The 19,436-nt window shown below is 43.0% G+C and overlaps 1 protein-coding gene across 5 annotated transcripts in view; it reads right to left on the reverse strand.

Annotated features, from left to right (window-relative positions):
* Window positions 1-19,436, reverse strand: part of LOC130273635 (uncharacterized protein DDB_G0284459-like) — a 115,766-nt gene that overhangs the window by 32,656 nt on the left and 63,674 nt on the right. For 3 of the 5 annotated variants that reach the window (XM_056520754.1, XM_056520755.1, XM_056520756.1), the window contains exons 12-18: window positions 14,650-14,727; window positions 14,518-14,574; window positions 13,586-13,696; window positions 6,600-6,666; window positions 2,811-2,903; window positions 2,619-2,717; window positions 2,019-2,114 (exon numbers count right to left, since the gene is read on the reverse strand). In XM_056520754.1, coding sequence (XP_056376729.1) covers window positions 2,019-2,114; window positions 2,619-2,717; window positions 2,811-2,903; window positions 6,600-6,666; window positions 13,586-13,696; window positions 14,518-14,574; window positions 14,650-14,727 — 601 coding nt within the window. The remainder of the gene's footprint in view (window positions 1-2,018; window positions 2,115-2,618; window positions 2,718-2,810; window positions 2,904-6,599; window positions 6,667-13,585; window positions 13,697-14,517; window positions 14,575-14,649; window positions 14,728-19,436) is intronic. The other 2 variants (XM_056520757.1, XM_056520759.1) reach the window with 2 other exon arrangements.

Consider the following 19,436-nt stretch of genomic DNA (forward strand, 5'->3'; position numbering starts at 1 on the left):
GTGCCCCCTTACTATACACACACACACTTAATAAAGTGCACCCTTACTGTGCTTGTACTGTAGCCACTGCTCCCCCAATAATGAAAAACAATCCCCCTTGTAGGGATATAAGATAACTCAGGCCAGCCCCAGCTTCTGCAGGATAGGGCCAAAAACAGAGGGTCTCCAGCTGTTGCAAGACCTAGGGAGAAAAGATATTCACCTCATGCTGAAGAACTTGCCTAAAGAAGTCTTCAGACTGTAGTCTTCAGTCAGCCTTTTCACCTGCGGCAAGCCAAGCTCACAGCGAGGCGAACAAGGAGGTAGGGGGACCCGGACCCATGAGGTACAACCCCAAGCGCTGACCGTTGGCGAGAGGGGGTTAACAGTACACCCAAGATGCCTGCCACCTCTCGCAATGGGGAAACAGTGAACATTGCGTTCCCGAGTCCCCACCTGAAAACAGAAATAAAAAGGAATAAAGAACTAACATTCCCTAAACCTAAGAAAAAAAAAAAAAAAATGAATATACAGATATATATGAGACCTGGTCTGGAGAAAACCAGACCATGTCCACCTCAAGACACTAAGCAAAAACTGAATTGCTCAGTGGCCTTCAGGCGGGTATATCCTGCTGGGAGGAGCCGACTTTTGGGTTACCATAGTGTCAACCTCCTAGAGACAGCAGCATATACCCCAGAGTCTGTGTCCCCCAATGGAGTCGATAAAGAAATTTATTTTTCCTTTATTCGCAGGAAGGAGTCGGGGAACGGCAAGCATGAAATCCCGATGTATGCCAGGAACGCATCACACTAAATTTTGCACTACTCTCTATATCACTTGGGAACATATCTTAAGAATCGCGGAACCAGTGGCATACCCCAGCTATAGGTTTTCATACACCAAGTACAGCCTGTTCATCCAACGTGGATGCCAAGGTACAACCATCACAGTAAGAGCGGACCGGAAAACCACCACCCGTCAGGATTCCCCATCGGGTGATACAGGACCGGGTTTGCCAGTATAGAACGGGTCCCCGCTGTAGATGGCAGACACTCCTCTGAATCAGGTGTATCTACACCCCCACTATGCGCTGGTACAACCAGCAGATGGCGCTATACACATGAAATGAAAGGTACACTGCTGTGTGGGACTGCCCTGTTCAAAGATGGCGTATCCAGAAGGTTTCGGTATGATGCGCATGCGCTTGTTTCCTTTAGTGATCGGCATTGAGACTACGTCATTTCCTGCTTGGGACCGGAAGCAGTATATGTGCGGCCTCACTGTATACCCGATGGCGTCCCTGGATACACAATGGAAAAGCATGCAAGCCGGCAATCCCCCTCTCCCTGTGACATAGAGGTATAAACCTTTGTCACTATCACCTGTATACATTATATTCAACATGGATTTATGGACTATAATTTGTTGGGTGATTTTGTGCACTGATCTTTCGCACTGCACAGACCTCCGAGAGTGATGTTTGATTTTGGTCTGTTACTTGCGATCTTATGTTTTTGTCACCATTATGTCTGTTTATTGATCTCAATTGTAACACTAATTAGTCACCACCTATATGATATATATACCATGCACTTTGTACAAACCACTGATTGACAAAGGCTGTGAGAGACGGCTGAAACGTCGCGTTTGTGAGGTCTCGTGAATAAAGCCACACTTCTTCACATTTCCTGAGTGCTGCAGATTTCATTACGCATACATACATTTTATATATATTTATATATATATATATATATATATATATATATAAATATATATATATATATATATATATATATATATATATATATATATATATATATATATTATATATATATATATATATCGAACATTATCATTCTTTCAGCAGCATCTGCTTAGAAACACATCACCGTCTATTTCAGAGTGGTCCCTCTACAGATGAAATCTCAGCCCAGAAAGTATCTCCGGGCAGAGATTCCCTATTGTGAATGGGCTCTTACAATTTAATATAGAATGTAACAATTTAGATATACCAAAAATCTTTAACTGTATTGTACCTGACACCAGTGAAGAGGAAGGCTGTGGTTGACGGTTGGGATTTTTATTATTATACTGGAAAGCAGCAGGCTTTTGGTTTTGGGTTACTGGAGTGTCTGTAAAAAAAAAAGTTATTACAGCCATATAAAACAATTAAGCTAAAACTACATCACACGTGTGGACACTTATGTCACTATGTTCAATTAGACCCCTAAATTTCCCTAAATTAAAAAATTTGAAATGTGGTTTCTTTGTAAATTTTGGTAACTTTTAAAATGCCGGCATCCAGTGTAAGTACAACAGTCCATCTTTATTTCAACATGATCTTAAAGCAGGAGTACATAGCTATGAGAAGGAACTACAAGAAACTAATATCAAGAGAATTGGCCAAAAACACATGCAGAAATAAGGTTATGTTTTTGGATTTATTACAGTGCTGTTCCTGACTAATTCTCTTGTTTCTAGAAGCTGCCATTTTTATATGATTTTTTCCTGCGAGAAAATCTAAAAAATATAATTGAAAAGTAATCTGTGTTGGTCTGAAAAATTAACTAAAATCAAAAAGATGCCTTATTCCAAAACTAAAGCATTATTTTCTTTGACATAAATAAAATAAATACCTTCTCTTTTTCTGTCTTTACTGAACACATTAACTGTTGGGTTAAAAGTGGTTGTAGGACCATTGGACTCAGGCTCCGCGGCAAAATTTTCCTCAAATTCTGGAAGTTTTCAAACATGAATTAAAGCAAAGCCCATTACAATAAAAGAGGATAAATACAGCATAAGCAACACAGACTGTTTTTCACAAGTACCTTGGGCCTTATCTGATAAAGTAAACATCAATTTTTTCCTATCACTAGCTTTAGGAATAGGATAAAGCTGAGTTTTGGATTGGCTTTGTGGGTCTGTAAAACAAAACATACAAATAATAGAGTACAAACAACTTCTTGGACTCTAATTTCATTAGAAAATAACACTAAGGCTGGGTCCACACTACGTTTTGTCCCATACGGGAGCGCATACGGCAGGAGGGAGCTAAAAGCTCGCGCTCCCGTATGTGACCGTATGCGCTCCCGTATGTCATTCATTTCAATGAGCCGACCGGAGTGAAACGTTCGGTGCAGTCGGCTCATTTTTGCGCCGTATGCGCTTTTACAACCGGACCTAAAACCGTGGTTGACCACAGTTTTAGGTCCGGTTGTAAAAGCGCATACGGCGCAAAAATGAGCCGACCGGACCGAACGTTTCACTCCGGTCGGCTCATTGAAATGAATGGCATACGGGAGCGCATACGGTCACGCGAGCTTTTAGCTCCCCCCTGCCGTATGCGCTCCCGTATGGGACAAAACGTAGTGTGAACCCAGCCTAAGACTGGCAGTGGCTTTAAGTTGTATTAAAAAAAATTCAGTTTACATTGGCACATACACATTTTTAATATAGTATCATATATATATAATCAGTTTGCTAGATTTAAGTCCTGCAAAGAGTTGTTGTGTATATGGTTTATTAACCCCTTAAGGACTCAGGGTTTCTCAGTTTTTGCACTTTTGTTTTTTCCTCCTTAACTTTTAAAAATCATAACCCTTTCAATTTTCCACCTAAAAATCCATATTATGGCTTATTTTTTGCATCACCAATTCTACTTTGCAGTGACATCAGTCATTTTACCCAAAAATTCACGACGAAACGGAAAAAAAAAATCATTGTGCGACAAAATCGAAGAAAAAACGCCATTTTGTAACTTTTGGGGGCTTCCGTTTCTACGCAGTGCATATTTCGGTACAAATGACACCTTATTATTCTGTAGGTTCATACGGTTAAAATGATACCCTACTTATATAGGTTTGATTTGGTCGCACTTCTGGAAAAAATCATAACTACATGCAGGAAAATTTATACAATTAAAAATGTCCTCTTCTGACCCCTTTAACTTTTTTATTTTTCCACGTACAGGGCGATATGAGGGCTCATTTTTTGCATCGTGATCTGAAGTTTTTATCGGTACCATTTTTGTTTTGATCTGACTTTTTGATCACTTTTTATTCATTTTTTAATGGTATAAAGTGACCAAAATACGCTTTTTTGGACTTTGGAATTTTTTACGTGTACGCCATTGACTGTGCGGTTTAATTAACAATATATTTTTATAGTTCGGACATTTACGCACGCGGTGATACCACATATGTTTATTTTTATTTACACTTATTTTTTTTTATGGGAAAAGGGGGGTGATTCAAACTTTTATTAGGGTAGGGGGTTAAATGACCTTTATTAACACTTTTTTTTTTTACTTATTAATACTTTATAGGTCCATAGGGACCTATAACACTGCACACACTGATCTCCTATGCTGATCACTGGCGTGTATTAACATGCCTGTGATCAGCGTTATCGGCGCTTGACTGCTCCTGCCTGGATCTCAGGCACGGAGCAGTCATTCGTCGATCGGACACAGAGGAGGCAGGTAAGGGCCCTCCCGGTGTCCTGCAAGCTGTTCGGAACGCCGCGATTTCACCGTGGTGGTCCCTAACAGCCCGACTGACTAGCTGGGATACTTTCACTTTCGCTTTAGAAGCTTTGACCGCCGCTTCTAAAGGGTTAATACCGCGATCGGCGATGTGTGGTATTAGCCGCGGGTCCCGGCCGTTGATAAGCGCCGGGGCCGACGCGATGTGATGCGGGGTCGCAGCGCGACCCCGCTTCACATCGCGGGAGCCGGCGCAGGACGTAAATATACGTCCTGCTTCTAAAGGGGTTAAATAGCAACTACTGAAATGAGCAAAGAAATGAGAACATTATAAACTCCGCCCGTTAAATGCAAAATAAATTATCCTGGTAGAAGATTTTCAGAGCAACCGTAGAACAAAATTCTTGCAAAACTGACATAATTGTGGGGGGAACGGATAATATACATCTATTTATCTGTTTGTCTGCAGGATACATAAGTAGAGATGAGCGAACTTACAGTAAATTCGATTCATCACGAACTTCTCCTTTTTCTGCGTAAATTAGTTCAGCCTTCAGGTACTCCGGTGGGCTGGAAAAGGTGGATACATTCCTAGGAAAGAGTCTCCTAGGACTGTATTCACCTTTTCCAGCACACCGGAGCACCGGAAAGCTGAACTAATTTATGCAGGAAAATTCATCAACTGCCGAGCCGAGAAGTTCGTGACGAATCGAATTTATTGTAAGTTCGCTCATCTCTAATGATAAGCATACCGATCATGAGAACATAAAATGTGAAAAATGAATGGAAATGAATTATTAGCATAAAAAATTAAAAATTAAAGAATGAAAGGTTTTAATTATGTCTCCACTTTGCTTAAACACAGAGGGGTTATTAAACTTTCTAAATGTCATTCTGAATATTTTGATGGGCTGCAGTTTTTTGTTTGTTTTAATAAATGGGATCATTATTTGGAGTGGTTTTAACATACAGGTTCCTCGGATTCACTTAAGACTGAACAGGTTCCTAAAATAACTGATTTGGGAAATTTTCTGGAAATTTGGAAAATTGCTGCTAAACCTAGACGTTCTAATGTTCTAAAAAAAAGTAAAAATGAAAAGTAAAAAATTATGTCAACATAAAATTGACATATTGTGGATGTGTATTAATAACTAATTTATGTGGCATGTCTTTCTCACAAGCAAAAATGGTTGCCTAAAAAAATTCCTAATTTTTCATGACATTTTTGAATCTATCCATAATGTACAACTCACTAAATAATACGGCACCAAGAAATTAAAATCTCAACCATTTGGATAAGTAAAAGAATCCCAGTTCTTAGCACATAAAAGAAACACATGGGGCTTGGTCATTAAAGGGGTACTCTGTTGCTCAGCGTTTGGAAGTTTGTTCTAAACGCTGAGCAGCTGAGTACCCCTTTAAAGTCGTTGCCAAGCTGATTTGTCTTTGTAGTGTTGCGTATTCTGCTTGGAATGTGCGGACATTCCATACACTGTGGGGCGCCGGCATAATCTGTTGGCACTAGGACCGCACAAAAATGCGCCATCTCAGACTGTTATGCATTCTGTCTCCGCACAAAGAATGAACGTGTTAATTGTTTGTGCAGATATTGTGCTGGAAACATCTGGCACAAAAATTCCATCATGTGCACAGTGCAGAAGAATCCCGTGCGGACATTCCAAGCGGAATTCCGCACGAAAATTCCGACGTTTGAACCTAATCTAATGGTACGTTTCTGCGGAATTCTGCATAAATTATTGACATTCATTCTTTTTCTGGAATTTAGAATGCAGAATTTCTGTTGTGTGAATGGGACAGAGGAAACAATGTTAACTCCATGCAGCAGAATTTCCACTGGATTCTGCACGGATATCCTGCTGTGTGAACATACCCTCACCGTCATGCTTGTTTGGTCTCACAGAAACACAGGAAGCATGGAGGGGAAAAAAAGGTAGCCAATAAGTAGAAAAAAAGGACAGAAAGGCATGGATAAAAATCCACTCAGTGCTCTGTCCATGCTTCTACAAAAATCAGTTGCTTATTAATGAAAAGATATAAAATATATGCTGCAAACTTGTGAACACAAACATTTCTCATGTCGGGGGAGAGGTGCTGGAAATGCTGACTAAATTACCTTGGTCTGAAGGTGCTGGAACCTGCTCCTTGCATTTGTCTTGTTCGATGGTTGCATCAGATTTAGACTGTGTTAAAAACAGTTAAAGTGTTAAGATACTTAATACCATGCATAAAATGTAAAAACTAATTTATTCTATGAATATTTATAAGTTAAAAAGGTTAATATTCTGTGTAATAGCAAAAATATAAGTCACAAAACATTCATATAAACAGTAGGCTTCAATTGGTTCTGTCATTTTAAACAACTTTCCTCCATTTGATGACTTAATTTACAACAAATGACTCCTAACCCCAGAACAATCGCTCTAACATCTTGACCACTAGGCGTCTCCACTTCACTGCAATCTGTTCTCTACTGTCTGATGTCAGGGAAATTCTGTCTCTTGTAACAGAAAGACAAGAACAGGAAACAAGAAGTGAAAACAGGGCTTAACTACTGATCTGTAGAGGGGAGAGAAAGACTGTAAGCTGTGTCTATTCTCCAGAGCATCTTCACTGTCCATGAGAGGTAGATCGGCTGCTGCTGTTTCTTTCCATTATGTTCACATACCAGCTTGCAAACCCAATGTATCAGTAGCCCATAATCTTCCCATATCATCCCCTAGCACAGTGCCAGTCTCTTCAGCACAATATCATGGCATACAGAGAGGAGTAGGTGTTGTGATGTGACTGGATAGGAAACTAAGGAAGGAAGAAAATGTGTAAGTTTACTACTGGCAAACAGCACAACGCTGATCCTGGCCAATGAAGTGTAAAGAATGGGAAACAGCTGTGCACAAAGAAGGGGGCTCTCAGGAGCTCAATAACAGCAGTGAGAGCACTAAAAATCACCTTGGCACCAAACAAAAGCTAACAAAACTATGCAGGTTTTTAAAGGGAAAAAAAACACCTTTTGAAACAGGTCTGTTTACTGCGCAGTACAACTGGCCTGTTATCTCCTTTCATTAGACTGGTATCATTACAGCAGTACCCAATTTGTATCATTTCCATGATGCCTTACTACTTTTAAATTTTTTTCAAACATTTTAGAGAAAAAAAACTTTGCATAATCACAATTATGCAGCAACGGATCAGGAAATGGTAGGCAGCGTTTTAATTAGTTTAGTGTCGGTGACTCTGCTCACAGTTTTCCTTTAAGAGGTTAAATGTTCAAAAAAATAAATGGGTAGATTAATTGGTATTGATGCATGTAGACATGTCTGAAATCTTAAAAAGGGTTATCCAGGATTCAAAAACACAGCTGCTTTCTTCCAGAAACAGAGCCATGCTTCTTCTTAATGTGTGGTAACAGATCAGTTCTATTGAAGTTAAAGGAGCAGAGTTGTAATGCCACACACCACAAGATCTACCCAGCTTCATCCGTACCTTTCAGATCCCACAAAATAAATAAACAAACAAACAAACTGTTGTATGTTACTAAGTACCTTACTCTGGTAGTGTACATATAAATATTATGTCTCTAACATCCATATTTGACAAAAAAATAGCATATTAAACTTGCTCACTGTCTTTTAGAGTCTCTCAGTGGGAGGGGGCGTGCCCCTCTTTCCCTCACTGTGATGACCCCTCCCTCAATCTGCTCAGGCTCTCTGGTCTCAGGAGCCTGGCAGTCAGCCAATCACTGCAATCTGCTCTGTAACCCTTTCCTCTCTGGTTTCATGCTGTACATTTTACACAGAGAGGAGGAAGGATTATTGGAGATTGCCTGAACTCTGCGGGCTTCCGTGTTCGAGGCCGCCCCCTCGTGACTTCACGCCCGCCCTCTCAACGAAAGTCTATGGGAAGGGGGCGCGTCACGAGGGGGCGGTTTCGAACACGGAAGCCCCCACACAGCGTTCGGAGTAATAAACTTCCGGACGCTGCGAGCGGAGCTCCGGAAGGCAGGGCAGTGGAGAACCCCTTTAAGGACCTAGCCCATTTTCACCTTAAGGACAAAGCCAAACTTATTTTTATATTTTTGGTTTTTCCTCCTCGCCTTCTAAAATTCATATATCTTTTCCATTTCCATTCCCAGACCCATATGAGGGCTTGTTTTTTGCGTGACCAGTTGTACTTAGTAATGATATCACTCATTTTACCCTAAAATGTATGGGGGGGGTCGTTTTTGCACTGTACACTTCACGGTAAAAATGACATGTTTTCTTTATTCTCTAGGTCAATACAATTAACCCCTTAACGACGCAGGACGTATATTTACGTTCTGCGCCGGCTCCCGCGATATGAAGCGGGATCGCGCCGCGATCCTGCATCATATCGCGTCGGTCCTGGCGCTCATCAACAACCGGGACCCGCGGCTAATACCACACATCGCCGATCGCTGCGATGTGCGGTATTAACCCTTTAGAAGCGGCGGTCAAAGCTGACCGCCGCTTCTAAAGTGAAACTGAAAGTGACCTGGCTGCTCAGTCGGGCTGTTCGGGACCGCTGCGGTGAAATCGCGGCGTCCCGAACAGCTGATCGGACACCGGGAGGGCCCTTACCTGCCTCCTCGGTGTCCGATCGACGAATGACTGCTCCGTGCCTGAGATCCAGGCAGGAGCAGTCAAGCGCCGATAATGCTGATCACAGGCATGTTAATACACGCCAGTGATCTGCATAGGAGATCAGTGTGTGCAGTGTTATAGGTCCCTATGGGACCTATAACACTGCAAAAAAAAAAAAATTTAAAAAAAAAGTGTTAATAAAGGTCATTTAACCCCTACCCTAATAAAAGTTTGAATCACCCCCCTTTTCCCATAAAAAAAATAAAACAGTGTTAAAAAAAAAAAAAAAAAAAAAAAAAAAACATATGTGGTATCACCGCGTGCGTAAATGTCCGAACTATAAAAATATATCATTAATTAAACCGCACGGTCAATGGCGTACGCGCAAAAAAATTCCAAAGTCCAAAAAAGCGTATTTTGGTCACTTTTCATACCATTAAAAAAATGAATAAAAAGTGATCAAAAAGTCCGATCAAAACAAAAATCATACCGATAAAAACTTCAGATCACGGCGCAAAAAATGAGTCCTCATACCGCCCTGTACATGGAAAAATAAAAAAGTTATAGGGGTCAGAAGATGACATTTTTAAACGTATAAATTTTCCTGCATGTAGTTATGATTTTTTCCAGAAGTGCGACAAAATCAAACCTGTATAAGTAGGGTATCATTTTAACCGTATGGACCTACAGAATAATGATAAGGTGTAATTTTTACCGAAATATGCACTGCGTAGAAACGGAAGCCCCCAAAAGTTACAAAATGGCGTTTTTTTTCCGATTTTGTCGCACAATGATTTTTTTTTTTCCGTTTCGCCGTGCATTTTTGGGTAAAATGACTAATGTCACTGCAAAGTAGAATTGGCGACGCAAAAAATAAGCCATAATATGGATTTTTAGGTGGAAAATTGAAAGGGTTATTATTTTTAAAAGGTAAGGAGGAAAAAACGAAAGTGCAAAAACGGAAAAACCCTGAGTCCTTAAGGGGTTAAAATGAGGAAGGAGCGAAAGCGCGCTCGGGGTCCAGACGCAATTCCAGCTACTGACATGGGTGAGTGACCACGGATCTTAATACTTAACTACTGGGACAATAAGGGTGATAGTGACCCCTATATGGGGATAGGAATATACCACTTGGTGCCCTTCACGTTGCCTAGTCTCTGAGCTATATCGGATAGTTATGTGATCACTGCATACGGATGTTCTGTACCCGCTGGTATATACTATTGTAGCTGCCTTTGTTACTCTGGTCTGTTTATGTCTGTAACTCCGGCTTACATCATCATAATCATTGATACTGTTTTTTAAAGTGTACTTTAATAAAAGTTATTTTTTATGATTCATGTGGGAGTCAACTTGGTTTATTATATAGTGTAAAACAATTAAAATGATACCCATGGTTACATACATTTCTATTATTGTACTGCTTTAAAAAAATCTACATTTTTTTTTAACAAAATCAGTATGTTTAAAATTGCCCTATTTTGACCACCTCTAACTTTCTTATTTTTCTGTATTCAGGTATGTGTGAGAGCTTATTTTTTGCGACATGATCTGTAGTTTGTTTTGGTACCACATTTACTTATATGTGACTTTTTGATCGCTTTTTATAAAACATTTTTGGTATGATGAGAGGTAAATTTATCGGTTGTTCACTTTGTAACAAAAGTCACTGTCTTCGTTGTAGCATCATTAGCAATTTTTCCGATAAATTAACCTGTCATCATATCAAAAATGTTTTCTCTATTAACCAATCGTTAAATTGTAATACACCGTTTGCTATCTATTTGTTATCCTGCAGTTGTCACCTACAATATGTGGGGCGCACTATTCAAACCGTGCGCTCCCGTATGTCTAAACATAGATCTAACCTTAAAAATTACTTTATATTACATAGTGTCTCTCGGCACTTTTCCATTATCCATAAAAATGACACATCATCTTTACGCTTGACTATTCTTGAAACAATACCTGACAATAAACCTAATTGGTTTCAACGTTTAATTAATCGTGAATCTTTTCGGATATTCAAATTATCCACTTTAGTAGCGCATGGTCTGAATGAGACTAGGGATCGACCGATATCGATTTTCTAGGGCAGATACACCTTTCAGGCCGATAGCCGATAACTTATACCGATATTCCGGTATACATTATCGGCTATTTCAACCCCCCGCGGGGCAGAAGCCGTTGCAGATCAAGGATTTAAAGCAGGCACTTTAGATCAATGAAATGCAGCTGTTTTTGCGGTACCAGAGACCGCCACCCGCTTCTCTCCCCCCCCTGCCTGTCCTGAGTCTAACCACCACAGTTGCCCCATTGCCTCCCCCCCCCATCCACTGCCCCATTGACTCCCCCCCATCCTCTGCCCCATCGCCTCCCCCCCATCCTCTGCCCACATACCGCCGCCGCCCCATCGCCTCCCCCAATCCCCGGTGTTATAATTACCTGTTCCCGGGGGTCGGCGATCCTTCTGGCTCCGTCGGCATCCTACGCTGTTCACTGTGTGCACTGACGTCGCATTGGGGACGTCACTCGTCATTACGCAGCGCACAGCAACAGCCAGAAGGTAATTTTAACACCGGGGATGGGGGGAGGCGATAGGGCGGCGGCGGTATGGGGGAGGCAATGGGGCGGCGGTATGTGGGCAGAGGATGGGGGAGGCAATGGGGCAGCGGCGGTGGCATGTGGGCAGAGGATGGGGGCGGCAATGGGGCAGCGGCGGCGATGGTAGTCTCTGGCCGGGGGGCGGGGCATTATCGGCATATCGGCAAGGTAATTGCCGATACCGGTAATGTCCAAAATCGCGATTATCGGCCGATAATATCGGCCAAACCAATAATCGGTTGATCCCTAAATTATTTGCAGGCCGTACTTACTGGCACCCTATAGTCTACAGGGTTTGCACAATAGGAATAAATTTTACTTAAAATTTTTTTGATTACATCACCATGCACAATAGGAATCATTTTTCTTTACATTTTTTATCACATTACCATAACCCTCTGTTCCATATATACATTTTACATGCTCTGCATATGCCATAATCATAACCCTCTGTTCCATATATACATTTTACATGCTCAGCATATGCCATAATCATAACCCTCTGTTCCGTACATACATTTTACATGCTCTGCATATGCCATAATCATAACCCTCTGTTCCGTACATACATTTTTCATGCTCTGCAGATGCATTTACAGTTCCAATTTCTCGATTATTGCTGACATCCTTATTTTTCACTTTTGATAAACTCTACTCCCTACACTGGATCAAATATATGTACATATCACTTCTACATTTACATCCTATATTTACACCTTTTATTATTTAATTCATTTTCTTTTATTCTCCTCTCTATTCTTTTTTTCATTATTTCCACTATTACCTGTTTACTCTACATATTTTTCTATTTTTACATCTGCTTAATCAGCATGGGGTTTAGATACAATTTGTTTTTCTGTTTATGTGTATAATCTTTATGTATTTTGTTCATCCCATTTTATTAAATTTTTTCCACGCTATGGATGCATTTCTCGTGTATGTTATAGTGACTATATCATTATAGATTTGCATGCATGTAAGCATTTCACTGAGTAAATACAATTCATTACTTTTTGTATTTTTATTAAAATTTTTTATATTTGTTCATATGTTTTTGATATGTTTTTGATGTTTCTCCTGTAATTGTTATATCACATTACTTATTCCAAATGTTCCCTCTCCCTTCCTTGTACCGACGTAACAAACTACCACTCCTATAAAATACCCATTCCCTGTCATGCCTGATGAAGCATGCCTGATGCAGCAAAACGCGTTGCATCTTGGGAAATAAATTACCTCGATTAATCTGATCTTCATTCCTTTTGTATCCTGCGCCACGTGGAGCCGGCGTTCTCCTTGAAGCCCGACCGATTGAATGCATAGGGCATAGCACTGATCAGTATTATCGGCGCTCTTCTGCACTGACCTGCCCTCCAGCAGACCAGAGCAGAAGACTGAGACGGACGGATGCAGGTGAGGGGACCTCCATCTGCCATCTTGGCTGATCTGATCCCAGCGGCAGTGCAGTGGGTGATCAGATCAGCCATTATAAGTGCTGCACTGCCGCAGATGCCGAGATCTGTATTAATCATGGCAACTGAGGGGTTAATGTCCGCCATTACCGGCGGGTCCGCAGCTGCTGACAGCACCAGAATACGATGGGAATGAAGCGAGTGCAGCTCATGCGCTCGTGTCACAGCCACACCGTAAATGTACAGTGCAGTGCGTTAAGTGATGCTATGCAGCACTGTACATTTATGGCGCATGTCCTTAAGGGGTTAAACAGCTGCTTGGAGAGGGTGGGAGTTGTGCTGCCAGCCATCTAATTTTGATGGCCCCATACATTTTTAAAGGCTGGATTACCACATTAAATGCCACATCCGTGATGGAAGAAAACAAACAATGACATATTATATGTATATAAAAAGTGATACATTAAAAAAAATATATAACCCACCAATTTTTTTTCTTCACAGCCTTTATGGTGCCGCAGTAAAGCCATGGTTAACATTTCCACAACAGTGTTGACAAATTTAGCGTCTCCTTCATCCACAATTGAAAAATGTTCCTGAAAAGGCATGGTGACAACCATTAACAATTTATATGCGAATATATTCTATTAAATATATTCTAGCTTCATTTACTAGGTCTAAGTAAAGATAAGCAGAGATGTGATCAATTGCGATGGAAAAACAAGACACCTATGCAAAGAACATTGGGGGAGATTTATTAAAACCTGTCCAGAAGAAAAGTTGCTGAGTTGCCCATAGCAACCAATCAGATCGCTTCTTTCATTTTTGAAAAGTCCCCGGAAAAATGAAAGAAGCGATCTGCTTGGTTGCTATGGGCAACTCAGCAGCAGGTTTTGATAAATCTTCCCGATTACGCTGTTCTTTTTCTGTCTTGCTTAGGCAAGTGTACCTTTTGGTCATAAGGCACTGGCAGAGACATTGTTTCCATAGGGACATGTTAGCACTGTCCTTTTTGTTTAAGCCAGGCCTTCTCTTTTGCTTAATGGAATAGTGAAGGGGACTAAGGGTAAGTTCACATTGACATCGTCTTCCGTACTGTTCAGGGTCCGTTTGGCTTTTTTTCCCCCTTTCCTTTAGCAGAACAGACCCTGAAATGGGTCAGAACACAACGGACAATGGGGTCCATCTGGGATCCAGCAGTTTAGCAGAGTAAAAAAAATAGTGCATTCTGATGGAACTCCAAATAGCAAAGTGATGTGAACGAGGCCTAAGCTGCTCCATGCACAGGAAATTTATTTTATCATTTATAATTTGTTCTGTCTTTTTGTCAAAGTGGGTGACTATGGCTGCATGTTTTAGGCCATTCCATAGTGGATATTCTCTTCCACTCAGAAACACTGATAAGAAAAGTACTTACCAAATAATTGAATAGTTGTTTGCCATTTTGAAAACCTTGGTCAGACTTGCAAGGTTCCTGCAAATAACGGAAACGAAATTATAGCACATGTCAACATCAACAAATAGGTCAAAGAATAAATATGCAATTTACCTTACTGCACTCTTCTTTTTCAGGAGTATCATTTTTACTTTCCTCATCTGAATCTTCTTTCTTATCTGTATCTTTTTCCTTGAAAGTACAAAACAAAGTCATTATAAATATTTCAGAAAGCTGCTGTCAGTATATCCACATTAATCTTACAAACACATAATATGTAAACAAGGCGTTCTAGCATGCCTGAAGGATGTCCTGAAGTCCTGAAGGATGAAGCCGTTATTTGTGTTCTCATTTTTCCTCCTCACCTTTTAACCTGTTGGGGACAGAGGGCGTATGGATACGCCCTCGCGTCCAGTCGCTTAAGGACGGAGGGCGTACCTGTATGCCCTCCGCATTTCCGATCACCTTCGCTCGCCGGTCGGTGATCGGACCAGGATGACTGCTGATATCTATCAGCAGGCATCCCGTGGCAATGCCTAGGGGGGGTCCTGAGACCCCCCCATGTTGGTGATCGCCACAAATCGCTGACCGCTGAATCGCTGATTCAGACCGGCGACTTGCTGCAATCCGGACCAATCGGGTCACTCAGACCATCCTAAAGGATAGGAGCGAGGTGGCAGTGTTGTCATCCCCTCCTATCCCCTGCCATTGGTCGGTCATGCAGACGACCAATGGCAGGAGGGGGGCTAAAGTTAATTTCCCCCAATATGCACACCGATCTAAGTCGGGGGAGAGCGGTGGGAACACGGCGGCGAGGTGGGGAGCACGGCTCGGCTTACCGGACCGACTGAGGCGACACCCTGGAGGAGCGGCGGCAGCAGCAGGAAGAGTGTGGCCAGAAAGTGCGGCGTGGAGAAGGCTGCAGCGAAGATCGCGGTAACTGATCTTCACTGTGGCCTTCTAAAAGCTTCAAAACTACAACTCCCAGCATGCCCATACAGCCAAAGGCTGTCTGGGCATGCTGGGAGTTGTAGTTTTGCAACATCTGTAGGGCCAGGGTTTGGAGACCACTGTGTAGTGGTCTCTAAACTGTGGTCCTCCAGATGTTGCAAAACTACAAATTTCAGCATGCACTGACTGTCTGGGTATGCTAGGAGTTGTAGTTTTGAAACATCTGAAGTGGCACAGTTTGGAGACCACTATACGGTGGTCTCCAAACTGTAGCCCTCCAGATGTAGCAAAAGTACAATTCCCAGCATGCCCAGACAGTCAGGGATGCTGGGCAGTGTAGTTCTGCAATATCTGGCCCGTCAGATGTTGCAGAAATACAACTCCCAGCATGCCTGGACAGTCTGGGCATGCTTGGAGTTGTAGTTTTGCTAAATCTGGAGGGCTACAGTTTCGAGACCACTACTTAGCGGTCTCCAAACTGTTCTTCCCCAGTTGTTGCATAACTACAACTCCTAGCATGCCCAGACTGTCCAGGCATGTTGGGAGTGGTAGTTCTGCAACATCTGAAGGGCCAGATATTGCAAAACTACACGCCCAGCATCCCTGACTGACTGGGAATGCTGGGAATTGTAGTTTTGCAACAGCTGGAGGCACAAGGGTCAGAATCACTGAGCTAGAGACTGTTTTCTAACTCCATGGTTCCCCACCAGTGTGCCTACAGCTGTTGTAAAACTACAACTCCCAGCATGTAAGGTCTGTCAGTGCAGTGCACAGCTGGAGGCACACGGGTTGGTATCACTGAGTTAGGAAACAGACTCTAGCTCAGTGTTTCCCAACCAGTGTGCCTACAGCTGTTGCAAAACTTCAATTTCCAGCATGCCCAGACAGGCAGAGATGATGGGCGTGTAGTTCTGCAATATCTGGCCCTTCAGATGTTGCAGAACTACAACTCCCAGCATGCCTGTACAGTCTGGGCATGCTAGGAGTTGTAGTTATGCGACAACTGGGGAAGAACAGTTTGGAGACCGCTAAGTAGTGGTCTCCAAACTGTAGCCCTCCAGATGTTGCAAAACTACAACTCCAAGCATGCCCAGACTGTACAGGCATGCTGGGAGTTGTAGTTCTGCAACATCTGAAGGGCCAGATATTGCAGAACTACACGCCCAGCATCCCTGACTGTTTGGCTATGCTGGGAATTGTACTTTTGCAACATCTGAAGGGCTAAAGTTTGGAGACTACCGTATAGTGGTCTCCAAACTGTGCCACTTCAGATGTTGCAAAACTACAACTCCTAGCATGCCCAGACAGTCAGTGCATGCTGAAAGCTGTAGTTTTGTACAGTGTACATTCACACAGGCAGGTTTACAGTGGGTTTCCTTCTACACGTTTGAGCTGCAGCAAATTTTCTGCCGCAGCTCAAACTCCCGGCGGAAAACTTACTGTGAACCCCCACCTGTTTGAATGTACCTTAAAAACCCTACACTACACTAACAAATAATAAAAAGTAAAACACTACATATACACCCCCTTACACGTCCTCCCCCCCAATAAAAATGAAAAACGTCTCATACGGCAGTGTTTCCTAAACGGAGCCTCCAGCTGTTGCAAAACCACAACTCCCAGTATTGCCGGACAGCCATAGACTGTCCTGGCAGGCTGGGAGTCTTACAACAGCTGGAGGCACCCTGTTTGGGAAACACTGCTGTAGGGTTTTGGTGGAGACGAGCCCCATCCTTGTAACCGGGTCCACCCCTATTGCAAATTCCATATTTAGGCCTCAAATGGGCATGGCGCTCTCTCAGAGCCCTGTCTTATTTCAAGGCAACAGTTTAGGGCCACATATGGGGTATTTCTGTACTCGGGAGAAATTGCGTTACAAATTTTTTTGGGATTTTTCTCTTTTCAACCCTTATGAAAAGGTAAAGTTGGGTGCTACAGCAGCATGTTAGTGTAAAAAAATTAAAATTTTTACATTAACATGCTGGTGTTGTCCCATACTTTTCATTTTCACAAGAGGTAAAAGGAGAAAAAGACCCCAAAATTTCGAATGCAATTTCTTCTGAGTACGGAAATACCCCATATGTGTATGTAAAATGCACTGAGGACGAACTACATGGCTCAGGAGTGAGAGAGCGCTATGTACATTTGAAGCCTAAATTGGTGCAGGGGTGGCTGATCTTTACAGCGGTTCTGACATGAATGCAAAAAAAAAAAAAAACACATGTGACCCCATTTTGGAAACTACACCCCTCACGGAACGTAACAAGGGGTATAGTGAGCCTTAACACCCCACAGGTCTTTGAAGTAAAAGCATCCCAGAGTGCTTAAAGTGACAGTGGTCAGAATTGCAAAAAATGCTCCCGTCCTTAGGGTTATAATGGGCTCTGTCCCCAAGGTGTCACAGCAGAATTTTCATGCAGAATCCGGATACCTGGAGGGAAAGGGGGGGATGAACTGGGAGTTGTCCCATCAGGCCTCATGCCAGAACACAGGTGCTCATCCGCCGTAGAACTGTGGCAACAAGATCAAAGGCGGGCCCGAGGCACACCCCACCGAAAAGAAGGGAAGGCGGACTCTACACGTGCAGCGTGGCCAAACATACGTAGGGACACAGACTGTTAGTGCACGGGAATAGTGGAGTACCCAGGCTGCACACAAAATAAAACGCAGACATCCCAAAGTCCGACAGTATGAAAGACCAGTGCAGAGAAGAAATCTGTTCCCTGTAGAGAAAGGTGTTCAAGCAGCTGATGATAAATGCTGAGTCAGCAATATGCTGAGACGCACACACCCACCCCATACTGTTGGGGGTTGTTGGGGTGTGCAGCCTCGCTCAGCTCAGTATTTGGCACCAGCACCCTGGACACATTTGACTACACTCCAATCTCCGCGCTCTCACAGCAGGATAAAGCAAACTGTATCCTTGCTATGAGAGCAGAGAGATTGGGACAGAAGCGGAGAACAGGAATGTTGAAAAACTCTGTCCCTGCTGCTGCGGCTCACTCTTGCCGCTGCTGTAAAACTGTGAACCTGATCCTCACGGCTTTCATCAGCCTGGGGATGTAGAAATGTGTGTCCCCGCTGCTTGCTCTCTCCATCCCCGATCCCTGTGGCAAGGATGTAGGAATGGGTGTCCTAGTGCAGAGGCAGGGGAGACCACTATCCATCTCAGCTCTCCCCTGCCTCTGATTACTGCTTCTTCAAATCAGTGTACCCATGCCAGTGACTGTGTCCTCCCACGCAGTGGCAGGGGAGAGCGCAATCACCGCTCTCCCTTGCCTCAAGGATGTAGAAAATCTGTGGAGAAACAGTGAGGCATGGGTACACTGATTTGAAGAAGCAGTAATCAGAGGCAGGGAAGAGCAGTGATGGATAGTGGTCTCCCCTGCCTCTGCACCCCAAGACACACATTTCCACATCCCAGCCGCAGGGATCAGGGATAGAGCCAGCCAGCAGCGGGGACACACATTTCTACATCCCCCAGGCTGATTAAAGCCGTGGGGATCGAGTTCACAGTTTTACAGCAGCGGCGAGAGCAAGCTGCAGCAGCAGGGACACAGTTTTCAACATCCCTGTTCTCCACTTATCTGCCCTGATCTCTCCACTCTCATAGCAAGGATACAGTTTGGTATATTCCGCTGTGAGCGCAGAGATCGGGGTGTAGAGAAAAGTGTCCAGGGAGCTGGCGCCAAATACTGAGCAGAGAGAGGCTGCACCAGGATTGCGGTTGCAGACGTAAGAGATGAAGGATGTATGTGGGAAAGGAAACATGCAGACACAGTCTGACAGATAGGTATAAAAAGTCCAATGAACCCACCGAGACACACACTGTTGGAACTTCACTTGGAAAAGGAGTCACCAGACTGCAGCCGTGGGAGCGACAAGAATGGGGAAGGTGACCTGGTGGATCAGAAAACCATGCAGAGAGTGTCTGGCTATCTGGCATAGAG

This window comes from Hyla sarda, chromosome 5, assembly GCF_029499605.1.
Source record: "Hyla sarda isolate aHylSar1 chromosome 5, aHylSar1.hap1, whole genome shotgun sequence".
NCBI classification, from domain to species: domain Eukaryota; kingdom Metazoa; phylum Chordata; class Amphibia; order Anura; family Hylidae; genus Hyla; species Hyla sarda.